General features: G+C 39.5%; 1 protein-coding gene across 1 annotated transcript in view; it reads left to right on the top strand.

Annotated features, from left to right (window-relative positions):
* The window catches only part of PRKCE (protein kinase C epsilon), a 290,692-nt gene that overhangs the window by 225,348 nt on the left and 39,492 nt on the right, over positions 1-25,852 (top strand). Inside the window, exon 11 of the mRNA XM_065679486.1 lies at positions 12,144-12,298. Within this exon, the coding sequence (XP_065535558.1) occupies positions 12,144-12,298 (155 nt within the window). The remainder of the gene's footprint in view (positions 1-12,143; positions 12,299-25,852) is intronic.

Raw genomic sequence — 25,852 nt, 5'->3', positions numbered from 1 at the left:
TCCTAACTGTACCTCTTCTTGGTGTATACTGTCCCTGTTCAGGGAAACTTTGAGCCTATATTACTTAAAACACTCTCAGTGAAAAGTTGGTCTGTGGTTGGGTCTTGTTATGGTATTTTATTACAACTCATAGTAGTATACACTTTACACTTGAGCCCATTATATTCTTCTATACGTACAGTCTGAAGGCCGGAGCTTGAATTGGAGGAAATCAGCATCAGCATGTTAATGTGCCTGGAGCACTCTGAAGTAATACCTGTAAGCAAAGAGGGGTCCTGAAGAAAAAGCTGGAGTTAGATGAAAACATTTCTTAACTTACTTTAGAGCAGCAACACATCTATTCTTGCTATCATAATTACTTTGTTGTGGCTCAGCAAGGTTCCCAAAAAGAAAGTCTCTTTGGTAAAGACTGGAAAATAATACTGTGCTGTTTTTCTTTCATGTGAGTGGAGACACCAGTTACTCATGCTAATGTCTCATTTTACGAAACTTGAAATCCTCAGCAAGGTTTTGTTAGTACAAATGCAACTATTTTTTACTATTCAGAACATCATGTTCAAGTAAACTGTAGACTTTAAGTTATTTCTGGCATCCAGGGCATAGTTTGTGAACTGATATGACAGTATCTCATATAAATTTTCCATCTGGATGATCACAGTGCAGTAGAAGTTTCTTGCTGTGTTGTCAAGCTAGAACCAACTGTTGTCACTGGCTGACCTTTGGTTTTAAGTACGTGGGAACATTACTGAAACACTTCACATAATAGAGAAGAGCTGTTTCTCTGTAGTGCAGTGAATATCTTTATGTTGCCAAAGACTTCATTCATCTCCTTCTTTTGAAGGGAGCACAAGATTCCCTTTTCTCGCCCACCAAAACTTTCTAAAAGTATAAATGAGCCAATTTCTTACCACTTCATCTCACAAAATGTCCCGTAGGAGTCAGTGGCCTGGTCTAATGAATAAAAGTTAGAAAATCAAGTCCTAAAACAAGGCCAGCGAATGTTTTATTGAGCTCTGACAGGTGTACAATTGCTGAATACAAAATACTGTGTGCCCCTAGGTGCATCAGTGAATAATCCTTTTTGTTTTTTCCTTAGTGCAAAATGATTCAGCTGGTTACAAGAGTAAGGAGCTATAAAGGACATATGAAGGAGCACTCTGATGGGAACATTGATTATGCATGACTTATTGATGAATGTAAAGGAAATGCTAGCCAGCTAAAGGCTGGAAAATTATCAGTTCCAAAGAATAAGAAGCTTGTACAGAGAAATGGGTAAAAGCCCTCTATTAAATGCTCATACTTTGGTCCCTGAGTTTCATGTGGTGATTCCTCTTCAGAAAAAACATCAGCTGTGGGAAGTACCAATCTTTTCACCCACCCCCTCTTTTTTGCTTTGGTAAAAATATCAAATTAAAAGCAGTAAAGAATATCTGGTAACAAATGTTTCTGTAACACATAGAGCATCACAAATGGAATATCTAGGCAGTATGTATAGAAGCTGGCCCTACTGCAGCAGTTTTCCAAAGCTTATTCCCACATAGCAGGGAAAGAGGTTTGAAAGCTTTTGGAGAATTCTGGTTTACTTCTTTCTTCAAAATGCAGTAATGTTCATGTCAAACTCCTATTAGCTAAGTTAGCTTACAATACAACATATCAAATGCTTGAATAACTTCTGTACCCATCTGCATTGCCTTCTTTCTTTCTACGGTGTCTGTACTCTGTTGATGGAGAAGTACAGTTTTGAGCTGGAAGGAGGGGGGCAGGTTTTTCCAAGTGCTGAATTCTGCCTTTCACAGGCTGGTGCAATGACAAAAATGCGTTGTTTCATGGGGAGAGATGTGCTTTCTTTTCTTACAAATTCTGAAGATGTAAACAGTTATGGAAATTTAAATATAAAATATGGTCATGTATTTCTGCTGTGGTGCCCTTTTGGGCTCGTTATGCCCGGCCCTGGTATATGTGACTGGAAATCACTATTAAGTTACTATACAAGTAACTCATTGATAAAGACACTGTAGTTTCCTCCTGAGTCACGACTGATGGTTTCAGAGATCTGAGAAAACAACTTCTGCCTCTCGGTCAGATTGCATCCTAGAAACAAAAAGCATCGTTGCAATCTATCATGGCAGTGATATAAGACTTGCCCACTCAGCTAATTACTTTTGGTAGTTGTTTGGGTTTTGGGTTTTTTTTTTTTCTCTGCAATGATGGATAATTTCTCAGAAAATGGTTGATAAATTAGTATTTTGTCCTGTCATTTCATTATCTTGCTTAACTGGGTTCCTTTTCCTTCTGATACCACTGCTGCTGGACCAACTGGCTGCATTCTCCAGTGTTCTCTATTGGGTGTGTAGCATCTTGTGCATTTCCCTGTGTGCTCCAAGACATAAACTAGATGCCCAGACAGCATGAGAAAAAGACAAGAAAGGTTCAAAAACCAGCCTTAGGGGCTGAGGAGATACCTAGGACATGTGCCATCTCTGTCTAAGCTCTTTGGTAGCATATAAACAGGTTCAAAGTTGTTCTTAGAAGTTCTGAAGTGGCTTCAAAAACTACACAGTTCTACATGGAAGACCATGTTTATATGTTTTCCTATAAGAATCAGAACAAAGGAATATTAATAGCTGCCTGCATATTGTAACATTTTCTGCATAATGACATTTTGCAGGCTTGATACAATTTTCTGCCATGTGCATCAGGCCATTAAATCAGAGGTCTTTAAAATTATCTCACCAGAACAGGGTTTTTTTCCAAACAACACCAAAAGAAGATGAGATCAAAGAATTTCATAAAAGGCGCTTTCCACAGCTTATCTGTCATCAAATAAAGGTATTAGGGAAATGGCCTGAGAAGCTTTTCCTACTTGATACCCCTTTTGAACTACAAAACACACCATTTCTGCAGAGGATTCCAGTTGTGTTTCTCCTTTGTATGAGAGGAAGGGCATAAAGAGCATGTTACACCAGTTACACGTCTAGGGTCCCTGCTCCCCGGCCTTGCTTGGGTTCTCAGGTAGCAGGCAGGGATCAGGATTGCTGTCCCAGGGAGCAGCAGCTCTTGCCTGAGCTCACTGTGGAGCTCATGGCTACCAAAAGTGGAGCTTGAGGCAGACTGAAAGATTTACACCAGCTCCCAGAAAAATCCAACAACGACAGAACACAATCTCTCCAGGATCATTTGGAGTTAAAGACTTTCCCAAAGTTAGAAGTCTTTGTGCTTCAGTTCATTCTAAGGTTGGATGGTAGGAGCTGATGAAATGGCGATGATTTGATTTGTTCTGCATTTTCGTTGCATGCCCTCAGCTAAAAAATTCCACATATTAGAGCATTAAAAATTTAATCCTGATCTAAACCCTATCTGAGCTAAAGAGAATCTCACCACTAAACACTGTAGATACTATGTCAGAACATTCGATATTATATTACAGGTGTCACAGAAAACATTCACATAGGCACAAGGCACAATATCCATTAGTAACTGAGAAGAAAAAAACCACAAAAATCCTACTCTTTTAAAGTCAGAAGGAACTAAAAGAAATAGAATAAAATAAAATAAAATGTTTGCATTCATATGATAATATTTAGGTATTAATGTGAAAATATTGTCTGTTCAAGAAACTGAAGTAGAACTAGAATTTTATGCCATAGTGAGTAAACTGGAAGCTCTGTGGGCTGACAACTCTCCGCCTGCTCTTTCTGTGCTACATTGAATTAGTCTACAGGTCACCTTTTTTAAAGAACAGGATTAATGACATTTGGAATCATATTCCCTTTTTACTTGCTCTAGGATGAGCCTGATACACCAACTAATCCAATGCATGCAATGAGTTTGGTGCAGATAGTAATCTGACAGAATTCATTATCTGAAAAAACAGTAGGAAGTCTGTATTCAAACATCAGGTATTTGTCAACTGCACAGTAAAAAGCTCTGTGTAGGGGATGTAACCTTCATTTGTTATTCTGATGTGTGTATTATTGTTAGTTGCAGCTTCTAGGGTATAGATTTTATTCATATTCATACTTTATCATATTTTAAAATGTATGGTACAGATGAAGGTCTGTACATTTTAAAAGTGATGTTGAAGCCAGTGAATTTTGATGGCTACAGAAATGTGGATTAGGAACAACTAAGCTTTTCTAGAAGTATGGGGCTTGGGACAGGCTGGCTTCTCTTCATTTTGAACCGCTTTAGAGTGTTCTTGGATCTCTCTGTGGAAAAATCACTAAACAAACTTCCCTCTTGAATGCCAGTCTAGGTAAAACCTAGTCATCTCCTGACATTTTTTGAAAGAATAGGTGATGTCCAAGAGGTCCTGGCTAATGTTTCCTGCTTTGAATCCTAAATTGTAATTTCCATAGTGCTGTGACCTGCTTCTGGCACATAATAAGGCCCCCCACCCCCAGCCAGCCACTTCATCTCAACGTGCATACACCAGCCATATTTTCCTTGTGAAACAGTACGATGGGATGCATTAAAGGCACGAAAAACATTTTAACAACCCCATTCTGTTCCAGTATCAATTGATACTCCACACAGAAGCAACATAAATCTCCCATGACAGAAGCGACATACCAGGTCTGCTTTATGAAGGTTAGAGATCTCAGACAAACATCTTGCTTAAAAACCCTTTTCCAGTGACTCACATTATAGATGAGTAAATGCTACAGTGCAAATCTTTACAGTAATACAGTGGAAAGGTTTTGAGAACCTCTGAACTGTTTCTGAAAGCACTATTTGGAAGCTAATTTGTAGCTTTTCCTCGCTCTTCACATGATAGGATATAGTAGGATAGGAGAGAGAGATCTTTTTGTGAGAATCATTCCAGTGTCTCAAGGAGGGCCAGCTCTTCTTGAAACCATTTTCAGGCCTTTAAAAGTGATTTTTATCCCACAGGCTCTCAATTGACATGATGTCTGGGGTCTGTGCGAACAGAATAGAAATACTTTGTGATCAGTTTTGTAAAATCAAGAAAAAACAGTGATCAGTTCTTTGCACAGGAAACAAAGGTGGAAAGCACAAAAGTGTTTCTCTGAAGGTAGTGTGCAACTTTCAGCACAGCTAGGGATTGATATTTTGAGTAAGGTAAGCACAATAAGTAATGCAAGTGGGTTGCAGCAGTGGAAAGATTTCCCAATGGTATTTTCTGCAAGTACTGAAACAGACTGCCAGTGCAGGGCAAGGAATGCTTAGCAGAGAGGATTTTTTAATAGCTGATCAGAATAATTTCAAGAACTCATGCAATTTTCTGACCTGTGAGGCAGATTATGTTCAAGGAATACAATTTCATACTGGATTATGATGATGAGGGGACTGAGAGGGGAACAAAGCATTTCTGGCAAAGCAAGAGACCCTGCTGCAGTCGAGTACAGACAAACCCTGCCTGCCCTCCAGCAGACCAGACTAACAGAGGCTTCTGCTTCTAGGTCTTTTCTGGCCAAAGGGAGTTTGCTCAGCAGGATTGTTCAGGTTTTCAGTTAGATGACAGTCTCACAGAGCCCAGAGCTTGCCTTGTAGCACTGAAAAGGTTACTTCCCCTTGGCTTAGGTGCAACTGATCCTGCCTGTCATTTGTTGGATAAGCTACATGACCTTGCAAGACTTCTTTATCCAATTTTGTGTGGTTCTCTGACTCTCTCATGTCTGTGTTTTGAGGTCATTCTTTCTTTCAATGGCAAAAACTGGATTCAAAATTGAATACAGGGCAAGTCCCTAGCTATAACAGTGTTCAGCAGCTTGAGAGAAATTTGACGTGTCTGATTGACAAAAACATCCTGTAATACAAAATCTGAATGTGTGCAATTTTTGTTAGGTGGAAGATGCAGATATCCTGTGTGAAATTAAAGATATCAGTTCCTATGTACAGGGCATATTTTTCCAAGAATTATGTGATCCTTAGAAAATATTCCCTTCTTATTTGGAACTCCATGAACGCCTGGTACAAAACAGGAAAAACAACACAATTAGCCTTGAGTATAGACACTGAAATCAGAGACAGATAAGGTGTCGTAGTGTCCTGTTGAAGATTGTTACTGTAAACTTCAAAAAGGAATCAAACCAACAGGAGAGAGCTTTCGCTGTTTTAGTATTGAACCTGGGTTTTCTCTTGGTTTTGTATTTGTACCTCCTAATGGTGGGATTGTAGAAGATGAATCTGCCATCCTGGTTAGTCTTCTGCTCGGGGTGTTGAAGGCTTCCATACAGTTTTGTATACAGTGTGCCTGTGCAATTGCCATCAGAAGCAGAAAATGTTTATTCAAGTTCTGAGGGGTGGGACAGTTGCTATAGTTTTAGGTAATTTTAAACAAACTGTTTGAGCATCCTGTTTAAATAGAGTTAAGTAATCACAGCTTCGTACTAGTTGAAAAAGAATTCCATACATGCATGATATGAATAAAATATCATCTTACAGAGCATACTAAGGTGATCTATTTATCTGACTTCTTGTGCAATCGAAGTTATATCTTTTGTTTTGCAACAACGTTGGTGACTGAACACATTCCATTATGAAACAGTGCTCTACTAGAATATGAACTATTCTGCATTTAAATTTACCTGTACTTAATACACATATTAATTTCATTGATATTTTCAGTAGCCTCTGGAGAAATCTAATTCAAATACTTTCTGAGTTTCTGGGAAAAAAGTGTATTCACACAAAGAAGTTAATTTAGGGAGCTCGTGAGAATTGTTCTAGGAAGAACTAGGATGAATTCATTCACAGCCAGTTATATGAAAACATAAATGAAGGAAAAACTAGTAGTTGGAGTGCACTGGTAAGATTTCTTTTTAGTCGTATTACCTTTATGTATTTATTGAGGACTGTGTGATACTTTTGCTGAATTCACTGTTTTTAAGTGTTGTAAGGGTAGAACAAAAGGAGACAAAAAAATAACAGTGGAAAGATTTGTTCTGAGACTTGTAGCATGGGTGCGTATGTCAGATTTGAAACTGGGAGACAGCGCAGTTTCTTTTTGGTTTGTAGTATTTCAGTAAGGAGGCTGTGCTGGGGTGCATATTGGGTCCCCCAGGTGGTAGGACTCATTGGAAGAGGAAAAAAGTTTGTATTCTTCAGATTGCACTGATAATTGTATTTGGCCTTATGTCTGTCAAAGGATTGTCTTTGAGCTGCAATCTAATGTTAATGAGATTTTAAGTGGAAAACAAACGAAGGAGAGACAGGTTAATGACTGATAACAATTGAAAAAGTCTTTTAAGGACTGCACAATAAATAATATAAACAATACATCAAAGTCTTTCCATGTCTAAGCTTTCATACAGGGTTTACGTAGAAGCTTGTTCCTCAACAATGGTATTATTCCACATCTAAACAAGTAATAGACTCTGTAGTGTCATCTGTTAAATCAAAACTGATTGGCAAGATTATCTGGTCTTACTGTTAGGAAGGTCTTGATCATTAATCACACTTTCACAAAAAGGAGCTTCACAAAAATTGAGTCTGTTATGTCCTGAGAGTTTATTACTATTGATGTTTTTGGAAATCACCCTCCCTTTTCCAGATAAAAAGCATGTACATTATTCTAGCAGAAACAAAAGGTAGACGCTCTATCCAGTGGAATAATGTCTAAAAAGAAAGTGAATATAAGCTGGCATGGAGTGTACATAATATATAGGCTGATGTTAACAAAAAGTATGCAAACAAAACTAAAAATCAGAGAATGGTTTTGAAGAAGGAAGGCTCTGGTAATAATCAGAAGAAAGAATGAAGGGTTGGCTGGTAGCATTTACTGTAGAGCTATTTTGAATGTCAAGGAGGATGAAAAATGAAATTGGGGCACAGTTAAAGGAGTGGAATGAGAGAAAAGATGAAACCAGATTTCTAGTTTGAGTGGCAAGTGAAATCCAGATAGTGATAAGGAGAGACTAGACAAGAAGTTGCTTTTGGGGTCCAGTTTTGATGAAGACACAAAGCATGCAGGAGACTATCTCACTTAAGAAAATCAAGAGGTGAGACTGGAATGATAGAGATGTTAAGACAGGCAATTAGGCATTCCAGGATAGTAGTTAAATTTGTAGTCAGAAAATACTAGGGAAATACAGAGTGAAGCTGAACTTTTTTGTCTTCTCGCCAGGTTATTTCATGTCCACTTTGCTTTTAAAATCTCTTACCCATGCTCTCTGCTCTGTTTTTCTTTCCATTATTAAGTATTCTCATTCAACCATACCTTTTGAGAAATTCAAGGAAAAGCAGGTATGATTAAGTGCTAAAATAAACCCTGTAAAGAAACTAATTACCTCAGAAAGCATATTAGTTTACTTTGCAGTACTTCTTTTTTGCCTTATAGATGCCAACAGAGGATTAATCTAAAGTCTTTGTTTGTGATTTTGCCTTTTATTTCAGTTTATATAATTAAAGAGTTCCCAGGACTGCTTTACATTTATTTTGTTCATCAAAACATACTTCTCAAATGTTATGAAAACGGAGTCCAAAAATAATGCAGTCCCAACCAAACCCATGCAATTTTCTCTTGGAACACAATCAATGATAAAGTCATACCTTGTATCTCTTTTTTAACTGAGTAAATGCTGTGTTGTCCCTTAGTGTATAATTCTTCAGACCAGTCACTTTATGTTCCCCCACTTTATGATACGCTAGTGACACATGTAGTGAGATGTATGTATTAGGCAGCATACAGTTATTTCACAATTACTGTTTGAGGATTAAATCCTCTCTGCACTGAGGTCAGAGGTCTCATTGGGTCACTCTGGGTGTATGCTTACATTATGATAGAAAGGAAATATGCGGAGGGTTAGGAACCTCTATTTTGATCACTAATTTGTAATGGGGGGGGACGGGGACGTAGCGTGTCTGTTGTTGAGGTTCTGGGAAACAGGAGAAACTTAACCAATCTCAGCTCATATTCATAAAATATTCTCTAGTCTCTTGCATCCTCTTTTCACATAAACTTCAGTCACAGCTGATCATGTCATTGTCCTGACCACAAAAAGACCAGAGAGTGGTTTTAAGAAAGCAATTTTCATAGGGACTGAATGTATTTCATTAAAGAGATGGCACCTTCTGATGCTGAAACTCTGGCCTGCTGTGCATATATGCATGTTGTGCATCTTATTGTTTACCCCATATTAGTGGGTGCGAATTAGTCTTTTTCTTCTCTCAAAATCAAGCCCTTTCCGAGACTCACTGCTAACAGAACAGACCCTTCAAACTTCCTTTTTTTCCTACCTGTGAATTCTCATCTAGAAGCTGAAATGTGCAACCATGAAAGCTGGAAAAGTAACTTGTGTGTAGCACAGAAATGCAACAACAGAGCAATTTCAATCACTGAGCTGTTAATTCTGATTTTAGTAGGTATGTTTTTGAAAAGGTAGTCAACTAAGCTGCAGAATCTGCCAGAAATACTCCTTCCAATTGAGAATAGGATGTGCATAATAAGGAAGATGGGAAAGAGTGTAGGAGAGTTAGCACTCTCCAGCTCTGGGAATGGAGCTGCTACTAAGGCTTTCATTCAGACTAATGACAAGATATTCTGCTGAACAATCCAGGTTAAATTTTTGGTTGGCTAAACTGGAAATGTTCTAAAAAGGACTGAACCGAAGTAAAAGATCCTGGAGTTTTAGCTATAAACAATTTCTGATATTTAGAATCAGCAATTAGTCATTTGGTGTCACAAAAAACATTGGTTCTGCTTTGATTATAGAGTATTTAACATAAAAATGATACAGTGTATATCCTGACATGTTAGGAAATGGCCCTGATCTACACAGTTGTGTCAACCATCCTTTTGGCATCGTTTTGGGGGGAAGCGGTTTTGCACCATCCCTTGCAGTTGGTGGAGTGGCGGTGTGACTGTTGGGAGCAGCAGCACTCAGCTCAGTGACAAGTTGAGGATCGCCATTCAGGAGTCACAGCTGCAAGACTCCGCACAATCGCTTTGCATCAGCATTGTTTGCTTTATATTTGTGATTTGGGTGCAGCAGAAAGCTAGCGATGTTGGGAATGAGTGTGGCTGTTCAGGAGAATGGGAACTGAAGTTTCCTTTTCCTGGCTGTGCCTACTCACATCGGGACTGTTGACTTTGTAAAGGTTAAAATAGCACTGTAAGGTTCAATTTCAACAAGTGTTAGGAGAACCTCCTTTAGCCAAATGTTCATCAGGCACTCCCCAGCCTGTGCTGCAAAGGGATACTTGTACCCAAACTGCTCTTCAGAAATACTCAGTCTGTAACAAAGGACAGTGTCTGCATCTTCTTAGGGGTGTTGCAAAGGAGGTCATATTCAAAGCCTACACTAATGTCAAGAGATCTGTGCTGTGATTTTGAATGTTTATCATCAGTAGTGCTGAGCATTGCAAAAAGAACAAAGGCATGGCTCTGAAGACATGCTTTTTTGAGTGTATGATACAGCCAGAAGCTTTGATGCTATTCTTCACTAGCTTTGCCTTAGTAGGGAATGGTAAGAAAAATGTGAAATGTGCCAAAGTTGTTAGCAGTGTTTTACCAAGAATGCCACTCCACCTGAATCCTGAATTTGATCCAGTCTGGCAGTCTCTGTGTTCCCAAGATATGGGGGGAAAGGCACAGGTTTTTTTTTTTTTCTGCATCCTCTTTCTGTAATCAGCAAAAAGTCAGCCAAACATTTCTAGCCTCCTCCAGGAAACATCCCTGATAAGTATAACATTTAGGCACTTAATGAGCAGGATTAATGCACGCGCTTAAGTTTAAGGTTATTTTTAAGTGTGCCTTGAATCTAAGCTGCAGAGTAGATGATTAAAGACAAATGGCAAACATGTATGAATTTCTGGAGTCATGTATATAAACTATGTAATCTGCAGGCTTGGATTCACTTGGAGGAGGTTAATTGACTTCCATGTTCTATTGCTTTTGTTTGCCCAAAGCAGTGTTGCATCTTGTCTCCTTTTCTTCAACCCAGCGCACCAGACACCATGAGCTGCAGCCTAACTGCAGTGTGATGTGAAAGCTGGGGCTTCTTTTGATGACGTCCCATGATTACACACCAGCGTACTGTGACCAGAGAATGAAATGCTTGTGTCATATGAGTGAGGAGAATATGCACAGATCTGTTCTCCATGTCACATGAGAATTACCTCTTCCTCTGTCTAAACTCATGTGCGTATAGATGGAGATGATTTACAGTAAAGAAATAATATAAATTCAGCTTCAAACTGAGGGTGAATGGGCAAAGAGTTGACAGTTTAGAGCTGTTAGTATAGATCAGGGAGAACTGAAAATTCATAAGAAACATTTACAAAAAAAATAGGATATAAATTGTATCAAGTGGAGTTGTGTCATTTCTCTGCTTGTCTTTACCTACATTGCCAGTTTAGATCACAAATGGTTCAAGATGCCAAGCACACGCTTAATTTACTGATGTTCTCAATTCTGACTATTTCAGTGAGTGTTACTTTTGAGGTTCTTTTCTCTGAAACACACCAAAATGGGGTGATTGCCTGAGAATCGGTTCCTGTTCTCAAGTAAATTTCATTTCTAGTGCTCTGTCCTAGAAATAAGCTTGAAATCTTAATCTTTGAAGTGAGATGCATCAAACAAAAATAAAAATAACCTGATAAGTATTTTAATAATATATGATATTTTATTGCCTTATGAGAGGTGAGGCAATTCAGAAAGTCCTATGTAAGTGTTTGAGATTGGCAGCACTGGTTTCTATAGTTTAGCAATCCTAATTTGTTTTTACATAATTTGGGAAAGATGCTTTGCAGACAAAGTAGCTGGTAGAAGATAAGAGAAGAAAAAAAGAGCCTGAAATTCACCTAGCAGCCTGGCAGTAGTTAGCAGAATTGACTTTATCTCTTCATTGTTATGGCTAAACTTTAAAAGAAGCGGCATCATTTAAGTATCTTATATAAAATTGATTATAATTCCATCTGTATTTGTTGATGTGAGAAGATTTATGTCTGTGTTGCTTATTAGTACACTTTGATTCTATTCCCTTCTTTCTCTTTTCTCACTTTGAGGCTCTTGGTAGGTTTGGGGGATTTTGGTTGTCGGCTTTTCCCTTTTCAGAATTGTGGCATTTGTTTCTTTCATTTCTTGACGTAAGTGCTCCAGTCGCCTAAAGTGTAGCTTCAAGCAGTCCTTTGTGTTGCTAAAAGAAATTAGCTAAATAGCACTGTTTAATTGATTTCAGGACCGCCTCTTTTTCGTCATGGAATATGTAAATGGAGGAGACCTAATGTTTCAAATCCAGCGCTCACGCAAATTTGACGAACCTCGATCCCGCTTTTATGCAGCAGAGGTCACATCAGCACTCATGTTTCTTCACCAACATGGCGTCATCTACAGGTACTTTTTTTGATCAAAAATAAAGTATTCTTGAGGCTTTGGGCTGGTTTTGGCTGAAATCCTCTGTCTCTTAGCAACCAGATTTAGATTAGTTGTTTGTTCCAATTTGCTTACATAGAACTTTTTTTGGCTGTTTATCATTGCGAATGTTAACATTTGAATGGCCTCTGCAGCAGCCGCCAGCTGTGTGTGCCAGTTTTGTATTATAGTCCAAATAAAGCGGTTTTGAAAAACCTTGGCACAGTGAGACCCAGAGGTGACCTCTCTGCGGATCGGCGCAATCTCTTCACTTTCCTCTCTGTGCCATGGATTTCCTCTTGGTTTCTAACTCCCTGCCACTTCCTGAGTTTGTTTGTCCTAGTTGTCTCCACTTGGATACAGTCGGGATGGTCGTTTGCAATGCTTTACTTATGCCCCTTCCTCTTGACTGTTTGGGTGAAGGCTTAGTCACCAGCAGGAAGTGGCTCTTTGCTGGCAATTTTGATTTGCTTGCAAGCGCCCTGCCTCTATTTGAACCTCCCTTCACCCCCGCTCAGATCTCTAATCTTCAACACCCATGCACACATACACACAAAAGTGCATATTGTTGCACTGTAGTGAAGAATGATTTAGGGGTAGGCTTTTATTATTAAATGTAAGGAATCACTTTGAAAATGTTCACTCTGATGTTAATGTGTTTAAGTTCTTTATCTTGTCATTTCACCCTTCCTCTCTCTTTTTATTTGTTTTTAGCAGCCTGTCATTGCTTGTGATGAATTTGGCTTTCACAAGCAGCATGCTTTACAGGGTTCGTGCTACATTTCTGTCCTGTCTACTAAAAATTCTGAGTTCTGTGGATCTGAGTTCTTATAGTCTCTTGCTCTTCTCACCCTCTTTCAGTTTATCAGTTTTGATTTGGGATAGTCGTCTCAGGGACATGCAGTCTCAGATTTCTTGAGCAGAAACATCAAGATGAGAATGTGGAATTTGCCACATCCCTAGATTCAGACTGAGTACTAGAAATCGAAAGAGAGGAATTCTAGATGTTTAGTAACCAGGACTGAATGGTAACTCCTACAGAAGCCATTGGCTTTCCCACCAACTGGATTCAAGAGAAACTTCTCAGAGGAGGAGTCTCCTTTCCAGAGACATAGCCAACAGCAGGATATTGCATTTTCTGAGGAAAAGAAATCTCCGTGAAAGCAGTCTTTCAGTCAAAAATCCAATTTTCTTTTGAAAACTATTTTGCTAGTTGCAGCTCTTAATCTCTATCTTTTAACAAAACCGATATGATGTTTGCATACTGAGTTGGACTTTCAGCCCTACCACTTTGCGTAGGTTTGTTTTCAAGTGCTGAAAATCCAACACATTTCTTACCGTTGCTACCTATATCACATTTCCTATTCGTTGTCTGCATTTATTTCCAAAGCTATGTATTTGTACATTTAGATAGTAGAACATGGCAACTTCAGAGTTTACAAGTATCCATCATACGGGAAACAGACAAGATTGGTACTTTAAGAAGTGAAGGATTTTGTTTCCATAAAAAGATTTGGGCTAATTTCCTCTTCCTGGAAACGGGTTTAGACACTTTGTAATTAGCATTAGGGATTTCTGTGATCCGACAAGAAAGAATTGGTAAAATTCCCTTCCCCTTCTTTATATGAGTGTGCGTTCATTCTGCCTCTTCCCTTGCTGCTGCCATCCTTCGACACACATCCTGTTGCTCTCCTCTCTTTCTCTTTTCTCCCTCTTTTCTCTTGTCTTACATGTAGCTTCTGCTGCGTGTTGGCTTTTAGCTGCATTGACTTGCTTCATGTGCCTGCATTCTTTCTGTGACGTTTTATCATCAACATGCTTCAATTCCAAGAGAAGTGTCATTCTGATGAGAAAATGTGTGGTAATTTAAACTGTGTAAGATGCTCTCAAATTCTGATTCAGAGACTTTGTTGACATGACTTTGGCATGCTATAGTAAAACTTAAAATTGTTAATGGTGTGTTTTATTGGGTGATTATCAGAAAGGCGAAAGATAAAAAATTACATGAGTTGTAGGATGAAAGGAGAAATTAAAAAAGGCAACAGGAACACCATTAGGAACAGATTTAGTTGTATTCTGCTTTGACACAGGCTTTTCGGTCTGGACATAGTTATGTCCATAAGAATAGCTCATTTGCCCAACTGGGGGATAATAGGAGCTTCAACTATTGACAAAATGTATATCCCAGTTACTATATAAAATACAAGTAGAAGGAAGAAGTTAGAGATCATTTTAAAAGAATTAACCATAAGAAAATGTCACCATCCATAGTGGGCCAGGCCCTGAGAGCGTGCATTTGTTGATGTCAGGCATGTGTTAGAATAGTTGTCTGTCTTGCACAGAAGAGTTTCAGCCTGATTATTCCGTACCTTACTGCATCATTTATTACAACATTAAAAATGCATTGGGATCAAGTCACTCCTTTACATGTGCAAAGCTCTTGCTAGCTGGCAAACAAGGAAAGAAAAAGGAGGGGGAAAAGAGAAGAGAAAACCTATGCTCCTGAATAACTACCAGTCATAACTACCTAACATGCCTTCAGATATTTTAATAAAGAATACTTGTCTTCTGTGTAATTATATCCCTAGAAAAAAACACTGTGGTGTGAAATTAATGGTTATTCTCCAAAGTGGGAAATGCTGCTTGTGTGGGCAATACTTCAAGGAAAGTGGGGAATATATAAATAAACTAAGATGTTTGATGGGAATGCAGGTTTCAAAATAGCTGCTGTACCTTCTGATCTTTTTTCAGCCATGTATGTGGAAGTATTTGTTTGGAGCTAAACACAGTTATATTTTTGGAAGTAAATAACTAGCTTTAGCTCATGCTTTGGCTTGTTGGTTAGATTTTTAGAAAGCACTATGATGATCCTAAATGATCGTCTTTTATAATAACGAGTTTATCCTCATTTCCCCTGAAGTTCAAAGAGAAAGCTAACTCCTGTTTGGCAGAAGAAATTCTTCTGTAAGTTACATCTTTGCAACCAGCCCAGCGCTTGTTCCCAGACTTGTCCAGTTATCTGTGTGCTCACCGGAATTACGTACCTTTCTTCTGTTTATCGAGTTTATGTTGGAAATAAAGGTGAACCTCGCAGTTTTTATATATAAAGATGCTGCTGTTGCTAAATGCATCTTGTATGATAGATAAACTTCAGGATAATTTCCAGTGTGGCATTGTTCAGGGTATAATGTTACTGTTGTTGTGTCAAAAACACTTCAACAACTTGATAAAAATATTGCATTATCCCTGCCACCTTCCCTCTCATCTGGCATTCAGCTATTTGGGCACATGTCAAGCTGGGGCCTGATAATACAAGTAGAGTCAATCAGACACTAGAGAAGTTTCAGTCACAGTTTCTGGCAGTTGTTGTTTGTGTTATGCAATTGCACTGCTTTAAAAAAATGTCTGCAAGCCTCAGGAATTCAGGGCTAGACTATGAATCTTGTTTTGCCTGTGAGCTGAGCTGCACTTTGAACTCGGTGATGAAAGGTTGTGGACTATGTTCACTGTCACCTGTCCCTGGAGTTTATTGTGTTTAAAGTCAGTCATTGTCAGCTTAATATATGTTGTCATGTAGAGAAGTTGCAACAAACAGGGTATAGAAACTGCCAGTTCCATATTCCCCTCTTGGTCTGACGTAATGTTCCCGTGCACTTTTTGCAGACCTGTGTAAATGTAAATGTTACATGTTCTTGTTTCACCCGCAGTTGTCAGGCTGAGGACAGGAGTATCCGGTGGGTGTTTCTGTCTCTTGTTGTAGCAGTTCAAGTGAGGTGACTCAAGTGGCCCACTCTGGCCTGAAATACATACAAAGTACTGCTGTCTCCCAGACTTGGTCGCCAGCACTAGAATGGGGTACCACTTCATTATCATAAATGCTGGTGTCCCCAGTTCCTATATGATTTAGGGAATAACTGTGTGAGCTATAACCCTTATTTCAGTGAAGACCTGAAGGGCCAGTAGTTACATGTCTGTTGTGTGATCTCTGGTGTGCTCCAAGACCATTCAGGTGATAAAAAAGGGGCGCTCTCTCTGAAATACGAAAGAAGGAAACTATGTACACAGTTACACTTCACCTGAGAGGGTGAAAAATGTCTTACCTGGGAAATTAGTATCACCTTCTATGGGTTAACTCATTCTTTTGGTTTCAAATGTAAGGTCTGTGAGATGTTGCCTTCAAATCGTACAGCACCTGGTCGTGGGGGAGTCCTCGTTCATAACAGAGGGTCATAATGTTCCTCTGCAATATGAAATAATAATCCAGCCCGTAACTTGCTGCAGCTTTCTATGCACTCTGCAATTAATATGTTGGTCGTGATGAAGGATATATTAACACTGAATTGAAGACAATGTGACTATAAATATGCTGATGCAAATCCTCGAATACCTCCGGGCTTTTTCCGTACACAAACATCCTAGCAACTTGTTTGAACACTAACTGAATTTTTCTTTGGATGATCAGTTTTCCCAGCTTTCCCATTTATCAGCGCAACACACTCCAGTGTTTCGGAATGAGCTACTACCTAAAATGAAAAGCACTTTCATTAGTGTGTTTATATGTGAAATAAGAGTATTTAGAAAGTCTGACTTCACTGGCGGTTGTATGATTCAGTGTAACCTTGGCAGAGTGGCAAGGAGTTATATTTACACTGATGAAAATGTTGCATGGTCAGTGGTTAACATGTTAAAAGTCATCATTCTCCCAAGTTACCTTACTGTGCTATTTCTGAGTGGCAGCAGCCAAATAAAATTGCCCTCCCCTCCCCCCCCCCCTTTTTTTTTTCAGCTTTTAAAGTACCAAACTAGCCATAGAGTATTTTGGCTTAAATTTGCTTTTAAGTATGTAAATAGCATCTTTTTGCAAGTCTAAACAGTTTAAATTGGTGCTTGAGCTATGGTCCATGAAGGAATGAAGAAAGACCTTGGACCCTCATGTAACATATTCAGACCTAAGCATGGGGACTATCCTGAACTCAAGCCCTTCCCCACATAAACTACCTGTTGCAGGAGCCTGCTACAGAGAAGTTACAGTTTGCTTCTGGAGCAAGTAAGCAACAAGCTATTTCCATCACCTTCAGTAAAAGCCAGAAGCGAGGAGTGAATTGTGCTGCAGCACGTGTGCGCGTCTGAGTCCCAGTGTCTCTGGGGACTGCTGCGCAAGCTGCACCGCCTGATCAGTGCTCCTGGCTGGGTTTGCACCCTGGGCTCGAACCATGCTGTGCTCTGCTCCAGTTTCCAAACTGAACATGAGCTCTGGTGAGATTTTACTCGGTGGCCTCCTGCCCTCTTTGCACTCTTTCTTGCTGGATGTAGGCAGGCCAGCAGTCATGAAATGCATAAACAAGCAGGATGTCTTCCCCGCAGGAAAAGGCAGTGGGCTGGGGTGGAGAGAAGCGGGGCTGAGGGAGATGAGAAGCAGGAAGGAGGGTTGGTTCCCAGGCTTCTGGCATTCGGACCGAGGGAGTCCACCCTGCCATCTGCCCAGCTGATGTATTGTGCTAAAGGCTGCTGTCGTATAGGAGAGCCTTTGACAAGGTTTCCAGCTGTGGAAGGATGAGTAAAGGCTGTGGGAATAGGATATGAACCATGCGGTCTTGCCAACAGTAGAATGCTTTCTATATTTCTCCTGGGTTTGGAACATAAGAAAGACCTTAGTTGGCTCTTGTGTGGGAGTTGGGTATGTGAGGAGGCAGCGGCGGGCAGTTAATATTTAGAAGGATAGACTAGCACCATTGACCTCATATGGGGAATGACAAGGTACTTCCAGGGGGAGTTCCCGTTAGCGAGGTCAGCATTGTTTTTTGCCTCATGTTTATTTGGTGCAAGATTTTCTTGTTTAATGACCATTTGTATAGTGCTGTATTGTGTAAATAAAGCTATGACCTTTACCTTCTGATAACAGTATAGGAGTGAGTTAATGTTAAATGAGAGAGGGCAGGGAGTGGGAATCTGCCAGGGTTAATGCCAAGTTTACATTCCTGTGAGGGCAGCCATGTTCCGGTACTCGGTAGAAAGGGCGACAGTGCTTCTCAACAGATAATAGCAGAGAAATGTTACAGAGCATATTTGTTTTTATTTCTGGGTGAATGTCAGTGATTTGACATGATTGATGTCTGTGCCTTTATTTTATAACAGGAAGAAATGTGTGTTATCTTTCTGCATTTGATAAGAAGATTTTAACTGAGTGAAACACGCACAAAATAAAAATCCACTAGAGCTGCAGCACATGTAAAACTGAAATGTACTGACTCAAGACAGTCCCTGTGGTTTTCCTAAAGTGCTGAGGCACAGCTTTGTTTCTAAAGAAACATGTACACCAGTTTCAAACAAGTTTCTAACAGCAGAAGGAGAATGCCTTTTGTTTCACAGTGCCCTAAAAGTCTGAAGGTGCTTCCTAAGTGTGATTCTGTTCTTAAAAGACAAAAGTTAGGGGTGAATTTTGCTGTGCCCTTCTGTCATGTTTGTTTTCAAAGACTGGAAAATACTTCTATAACCCGGTGAAAGTGGATGTCGAAACGGTGTCACGTTAAGGGTGAGACTGCCTCTTTGCGTGCTATTGAGTGCATCTGCCAAAGTTTCATAGTAACAGAGAAGTGCACAGCAAACGTGGTTCCGAGGCGATAGGCGTTTCATAAAGATTTTGTTGTACTCCTCAGATGCAACAGAGAAGTTGGAGAGTAATGCAAAATGTTAGGTGAAAACATGCAAAACAACTCCTTACTGGCATTTTTAAAATAATGGTATTAAAAATACTAAACAACCTTAAAGAATATTTGGTGATACACTTCAGTAAAGCCATCTGCGTACAGCTTTTTCCATCTTTCAGTCAGAACCTTTCTGCTTTGGGCTCAAGGTTTGCATTTATTCTCCTTGTCCCTTCTCCCACTTCCCCCTTATCCACCTCCTTGTTACAAAAGAGCTTATCACTTAGACGCTGCACCAGCAAACATTTCTGCATGCAGATCACTGTACTCATAGGCTGATTTTGATTCAGTGCAGGACTATTCATATGCATGATGTGTGCAGCTTCCTGGATGATTTGGGACCTCAGTTTGACTTTTTAGATTGAGAATGTGTTTATTTTAAAATAGAAAAGCATCACGTTTGAGAATGCACTGTTATTAAAAACTACATGCTATTTTGCTTACCATTGCAAAAGGCTGTGGAAAATGAGAGTTTGGCCAATCTGAAAGCTGACACAACGGGGTTATCAGTGACACTTTTGGAAACTTTAAAAATGTCTCTTTGGCTTCCTAAATAAATAAGAACCCCAGCATATTTGGGAGTTCATGAAAATCTCCATTGCTACTAGAATAAACAGGATTACACCAGAAGGACCTTGGACAGACTAGGTACAGGCTAACTAGGGGAATCAGAAAGTAGAACAGAATGGATCAGGTGGCCACAACTGTGCTGAAAATGAACAGAGGTGAGGGATAACACGGCCAGAGCAGTAACAAGTCTCTTAACTCACTTTCCTGTGTCAGAAGTAGTGCCTGCCCCTCTCCTTGGCTGCAATGTTCCACAGAGTCCAAACAAGTAGCTGCCCAGAGCAGCAGGCAGTGGCAGAAATACACTGTTTTGATCACCTCCGCAGGGCTGAGTACGTGTGAAAGAGGCAGATGTGGAGGAGGGCTAAGCAGCAAAGGCAGCGAGGCCAAGGCCAACTTTGACAGATAGGGAAGCTTGTGTGGTTTCTGCACTATGGTACACCCTGGGATGGATGGCCTCAGGGTAGAGACACTCTCCTACCACCACCACATTAAATTTTGACCCCCCCTCCAGTACCACGTATGTTGGGGATATAATGTTTTGGATACAAAACAATTCCTTCAGTAGCATCCAGGTTATGGGGAGAAGCCCAAGCAGTACTAATTCTTCGCAATGTACACACCGTATGGGTCTTCACTTCTTACCTCCTACTACTAGAACTTGTTTCCAGTACTCAGTCTTGTGAAACAGCAGAGAGAGAGAAAACAAAATAAAAGAGAGAGGCCAGAAATAATGCCAGTACTTATATGGTATGCTTTTTCCTACTGACTTTAATTTCCTTCTGCTGATGTATAGAAGTCACAGAAAATAAAGTTCTTCAAAGCAAGTCAAATAAATGCAAATAGTGCATAGAGTTGTGTGCATTCTTTAATGTAGATTTGAGAGTTACAGGGAAGTGTTCTTCACAAGGTATTCTAGTCTTAGGGCATGTGATTGCCTCTTCAAGGGAAGGGAAGGATAGGATGGCTTTGACAGTAGATAGACAAGATAGCAGCTGGTATGGGTGCACCCTGGTATGAAACCGGATAATACAGAAGCAGTGACAACCAAAGAGAGCTTGGTCACTAGTAACCTGAACGGAGGAACTTTATGTCTTCAAAACATGGAATATTAAGGATAAAATTATGTAGTAACAAATAAACATTATAGCACTTCACCAGGTATTTACTTGATTTATTATAGGGTTTCCAAGGGAGATCCTATGGTCTATTAACACCCATTTAAAAAAAGTGCCTAAATATATTCTAACAAACACAAGTAATGAGTCAGAGGGAATTGCTATGGTCAATTAAGTGGGTAATGGATATTTAAAAGCTTCCAAACATCAATAAATCTGAAACAGCTCTGAAGGAGTACTTGTAGAACAAAAATAATATGCACTTAAGAAACTGCCTGAGCACATATTTGCCTAAACTTAACCGCCAATAAGAGGACAGCAAGTGTTTATGGTACTGTATACTGAGGACATAAAAAGGCCTACGAACTGTGTGCCAGTTCATTTGCTGATAATCTGTAATAGGCCCAAAGGGGCCATAACTATTATAAAGCAGCCCTAATTCTCATTTATATGAAAGTCTTAAAATACCTGATAGCATAAAGGGATCCTCAGATTGTGAACAACGGTAGTAGCCAGCAGCTCAGCAGCGTGGCCCTTGGCGCAAGGCTGAAAGCACTCCAGTGCAAGCCGGTTGAAATTGCCTCTGCCAAAACTCTGTAAACCGGTCTCCACAGAGGGAGGAATGCCCTGAGTGGAGGCAAGGGAAACCCTTTGGGCAACACTGGCTTTTAGGAAGGTTCTTTTTTCACTTCTTGAAAATACACAAAAGAAGGGAGGGGGTATTTTGCCAGCCTTCACAGGATCAGAGCAAGCGGTATGCTTGCACATAGAGTAGGACAAAAGTCCTGGTTTTGTGTGCATGACCCAAGAGGAAAAGGATTTGGCTACGATTCTTAAAACATCTGCAGATTGGGTAGAAATTGCTCTGTTCATGAGCTATCTGCTCATAGGAGATAGGAGATAGGATAGGATAGGAAACTGGTTCTTCAAAAATCATGATTCTCATTTACAGTAAAAACTCTTTCTGACACCAGAAGAGCAAAGCAATTTTACAATAGAATTAAATTGTACTCAGTATGCTTGGTTTAAGGCTGTCAGAACAATGGAAAGAGACTTTATTGAGCATTATAATTTAATGAAACTTTATGTAAAATCGTTCTTCTGTTAGCTGTATTATTAGGTTTCTTGCTAGTGTTTGCCCACATAACTATCTGGGAGTTTTATAGGATAATTTCTGATCTTATCTGAGCATAAAGTCTGGTTAGCAGGTCTCTGAAGAGAGCCTGGTGGCTGGACACGTCGAAGTTAAAAAGATAATTCCTCAGGCTCAAGATATAAATATGTATTTTTATGTTGACAAAATTGTTCAAGGACACCCCACTTTGGTCAGTAGTTTACATTATAATTCTACTGAAGTCTGTATTTATATGCAGTGACTACCCAATAACTACCAAATGTTAGAGACTAAAATCATATTTTAGCATCCCAAATCTTGTATTCCAAATTGCTTCTCTTGTCATTGGGGCTGGTCAGTTCAGCCCTTCTCAGCACCCACTCTCTTCCCAGCTGAAGGTAAATTGGTACAGCACTCTGCTAACATTGATGTTGGCAAAAGTGAACACACTGTAAATTTCCTAAGTCATGCTATGTTTTATTTCATGTGAATAACCCATGAGTCATCTTTCCATTGCTAATTAAAAATAGTGGGGTGCCTCATATAAGTAGATTTTAATGGATGATATTGTATGTTGGCACTACAGCCAAAGTAGCATTCCTGAGCACATGTTTTCTGGAGGAGATGGGGGAAGGCTTCAGGAGCTGCATTTGGAACAGTGCTAGAGCTGAAACTTCCTGCACAAGTAAAGATTCTCTACGAACATTTGTGCAGCTTTCTGGCAGAGGTTGGGGGACAAAAGTGATTTGATTTGGCTACACAATTGTAATTTTAAAAGAGTATATTATAAAATATAACTCTAGTAACTTATATAACCCTTCTTAGTTACATATTGAAACAGGGTTTAGAGTTGGAACCATGAGTACAAAGCACAAACTTTTATCATCTAGATCTGGAAGCAGCATTTAGGAGTTTATTTTATGTATAGATCAACATTGGAAAGGTAAACAACTCCCAATTTTCAGACATCATATTTTACAAACAAATAAAAGATTTTTATTTTTTTGCCAGAATCCCTTTACTGCAGCAATCTTCCATCAAATAAAACAGCAAACTGCTAGCTCTACAGAATTCTGCAACGGACAAATCTATCTGTATAACAGAATGCTTTTAGAATGTTAAAATAGATTTAATCCACTGTTTTTACAAGAATATCTGCAGAAATCTGTTAAACTGCTGTTGACTGCTGCCTGTTTGATCCTTGATAAATTCAGCAGGGTTAGAAAAGGTTTTACATTGAGAGCCTACATATCCTTCCCAGGTTCAGACCATGTGATTGTGTAAAAAGATGTTTAGGCATGTGAACTATGCTATTTAAATCAGAATAGAAGCAGAAACTATTGAAGTCCTTCCTTTAGTGATTCCATATAAGTAAACATTTTGTTGGAAGCAACATTCTTGCTGAGTTACATCATTTCATTTGTGCTATATAATTTATTTAGTCCATTCTGCGCAATATTACATGCACTACTCTGTGGAAAGGCTTTCCGTAAAAAGACCCAAGAGGTTGAACTGAGACCAAAGTGAGGTTGGAAAAAATCAGTGTCTGTACAAAAGTTCACTGCAAAGGGGTTTTTTTCTTTTTTTCTGACTAAGAAAGCATTTTTCTCCATGGAAACATGATACGAAGCTTTAACAGGAGCCTGCTTACTGCTAGGAGCTGTGTTTGTTCCCTGCTAAGGACACCCTTGGGAGCATAGGGAAGAGAATTCTGATAAATCTGTTTCTTTTATAAAAAGAAACACCATACGTAAAATCCTTCAGCAGCCTTTCTTATTTACACTTTCTGGACATCATAAAGCTGCAGAGGACATTGGATGATACAGAAAAGACATGGAATGGGGGCTCAAGCTGGTGCATTAATGGCTTGCTAAGGATATACTCCCAGTCACCTACATTTGGCCATTTTATTGTAGGACCCATGTTGTGGTTGCCAGACTAAAATCTTTTCTTAAATCTTCTTCAAATGTTTACACAGTGCATAGAGTTTCCTGGAAGGAATGAAAGAAAAAGAATATCAGTTCAAGTGGTGAAGTATGTTCTCAGCATTACCATGTTTTCAGTTTTTCCCTGACTCTAATGGTGGTTCTGTCTGTTCCTGCTAGAAGCAAAATAAGCATTAGTTGGGATATAGAAGATCTGTGCTACCTTTTACAAGCAGATTGTAGTATTTCAAGAGCTCTTCATCTTCACTGTATGTTCTCATCTTGGGGTATGTGGAAGGTCCGCTCACTTAGCTGGAAAGTGGGGGTTTATGTGAGTGTCATAAGTTTCCTTTTGATAAAGAACCTCAGCTCAATTGAAAAAGAGTATTTACTAAGTTCTGAAGCTAGAAGAGGGAGAGGGCAGAGGGGCCAAGGAAGAACAGGATTTAAGGTGAGCTTTGGAGACCATCTGCTGATACTGAGTGGCCTTTACTGTGTGCATCTGTATTCAGTAGGTAGGTAGCAAGACTGGACAATGAGTCGCCTTTCAGTCTCAGCAGTATTCAGGCAGGCTAGTCTTGTCCTTTATGTAATGAAACTGGACCAAAACATGGCATTTTCTTAGTAGCTGCTGGGAAAGCATGGCATGCTTTTTCCTTCTTCAACAAGTCAACAATATGCTTGGAACTGGTCATTTCCGAGGGAGGTGTCGACTTTGTGTTACATTAACAAATGAAACAATGTCATTTGGCATTCGTGGAAGAAAAAAAAAGACTTTTTGTATAGAAAAAGAATAGGATCAGAGCACAGGACAGGGATGCTATATACCTTAAAATTGTATTTAGTGTGACAGCAGTATGGCGTGTACAGGATTGGCTCAAATTAACCTAAGCTATTGTAGCTTTGACTTTTGTTTAATTGTCATTTCAGAACTTACTCTTGGTGTTAATAGGCAGCATGATGGAAATGATAGACTTCCAACTGAGGGAAGTTTTTGGCTCAGTATTATGATTGTGAATGAAAACCTGCCTCCCCTGTTGGACTTACCACATACTAAAATAATATTGGTATTGTTACGCAGCATGAGGTTAATTGACCTTTAGGCTAGGGGAAGTGTAAGGCTAACAAGTTAAATGCCATTGAAAACAACTGTCTAAATCATAAATTCAAACTGACCTGGTTTATGTATTTACGATTTAAGGAAGAAATCTGAAGATGTGGGATGAGATCCAGGAGTGAACATCTGAAAGAGAGAGACGAAAGTACTCAACTTTAGTTGATTAAAGATATTCTGATCCTGTTTTTCTCTGGTGTCTTGACCTTACTAAAGTTCACTTAGTATGTAATGGAAAAAACAACCAGTTTGATAGCAAAATACAGGAAATGCCTTCAATCATGGCTGATTACAGTAGCAGCTTTTCTTCTGTTGTTTTTATTTTTTCAGAACGCTCTTTCTATGTGCCTGAAACAATGTAGAATAATAATGCTTTGGAGCCCTTTATTTGGTGTGTCCAAGTAGAGCAATTAAACGTCTGACTTTTTGATGGATATGCATATTGGGAGCTTTGCACAGGAGAATGCCATATGACCCGAGTGAGAAAAATTAGGAACTACTACAGGACATAACTTCAAAGCCTAGCAAACTGTGTGTGTGGCAATTCTACCACAAGTAACAAGACAAATGAATGCAGGTCTGTTTTAAAAATCTGCATTAGTTTGGCTTTCTTTGACAAGAAATTGAAGTTTCACAACTAATTTGTATGAAATCTAGTTGGAAGATGGGAAGCTGGGAGGCAGCTTATACCAAATATACGCAAAGGCTCAGTTTCATATCACCTAACTTCAGGAATGCAGGTGAAGCTTCCAAGTCAGGATCCTGCTTGTCCTGGAGTGCCTTTATATTCGATGGAGAAGGGTAGGCTTCTTTAGGGAGCTGTGCAGCCCGCATGTTCTGTGAATCATCCACTTGGAGACACATGTGGAGATGGCTGTGGAGGGAGCCTGGGGCAAACTCTGGTGCTTCAGTTATACCCTAATGCCTGGTGTGATAAATCTGGGTCAGAATCCTGGAAAATACAGGAAAGAAATTTATCATAAAACCCGAGCAA

This window comes from Lathamus discolor, chromosome 5 (assembly GCF_037157495.1).
Source record: "Lathamus discolor isolate bLatDis1 chromosome 5, bLatDis1.hap1, whole genome shotgun sequence".
Lineage (NCBI taxonomy): Eukaryota > Metazoa > Chordata > Aves > Psittaciformes > Psittacidae > Lathamus > Lathamus discolor.
This window is presented reverse-complemented; position numbering and strand designations above follow the sequence as displayed.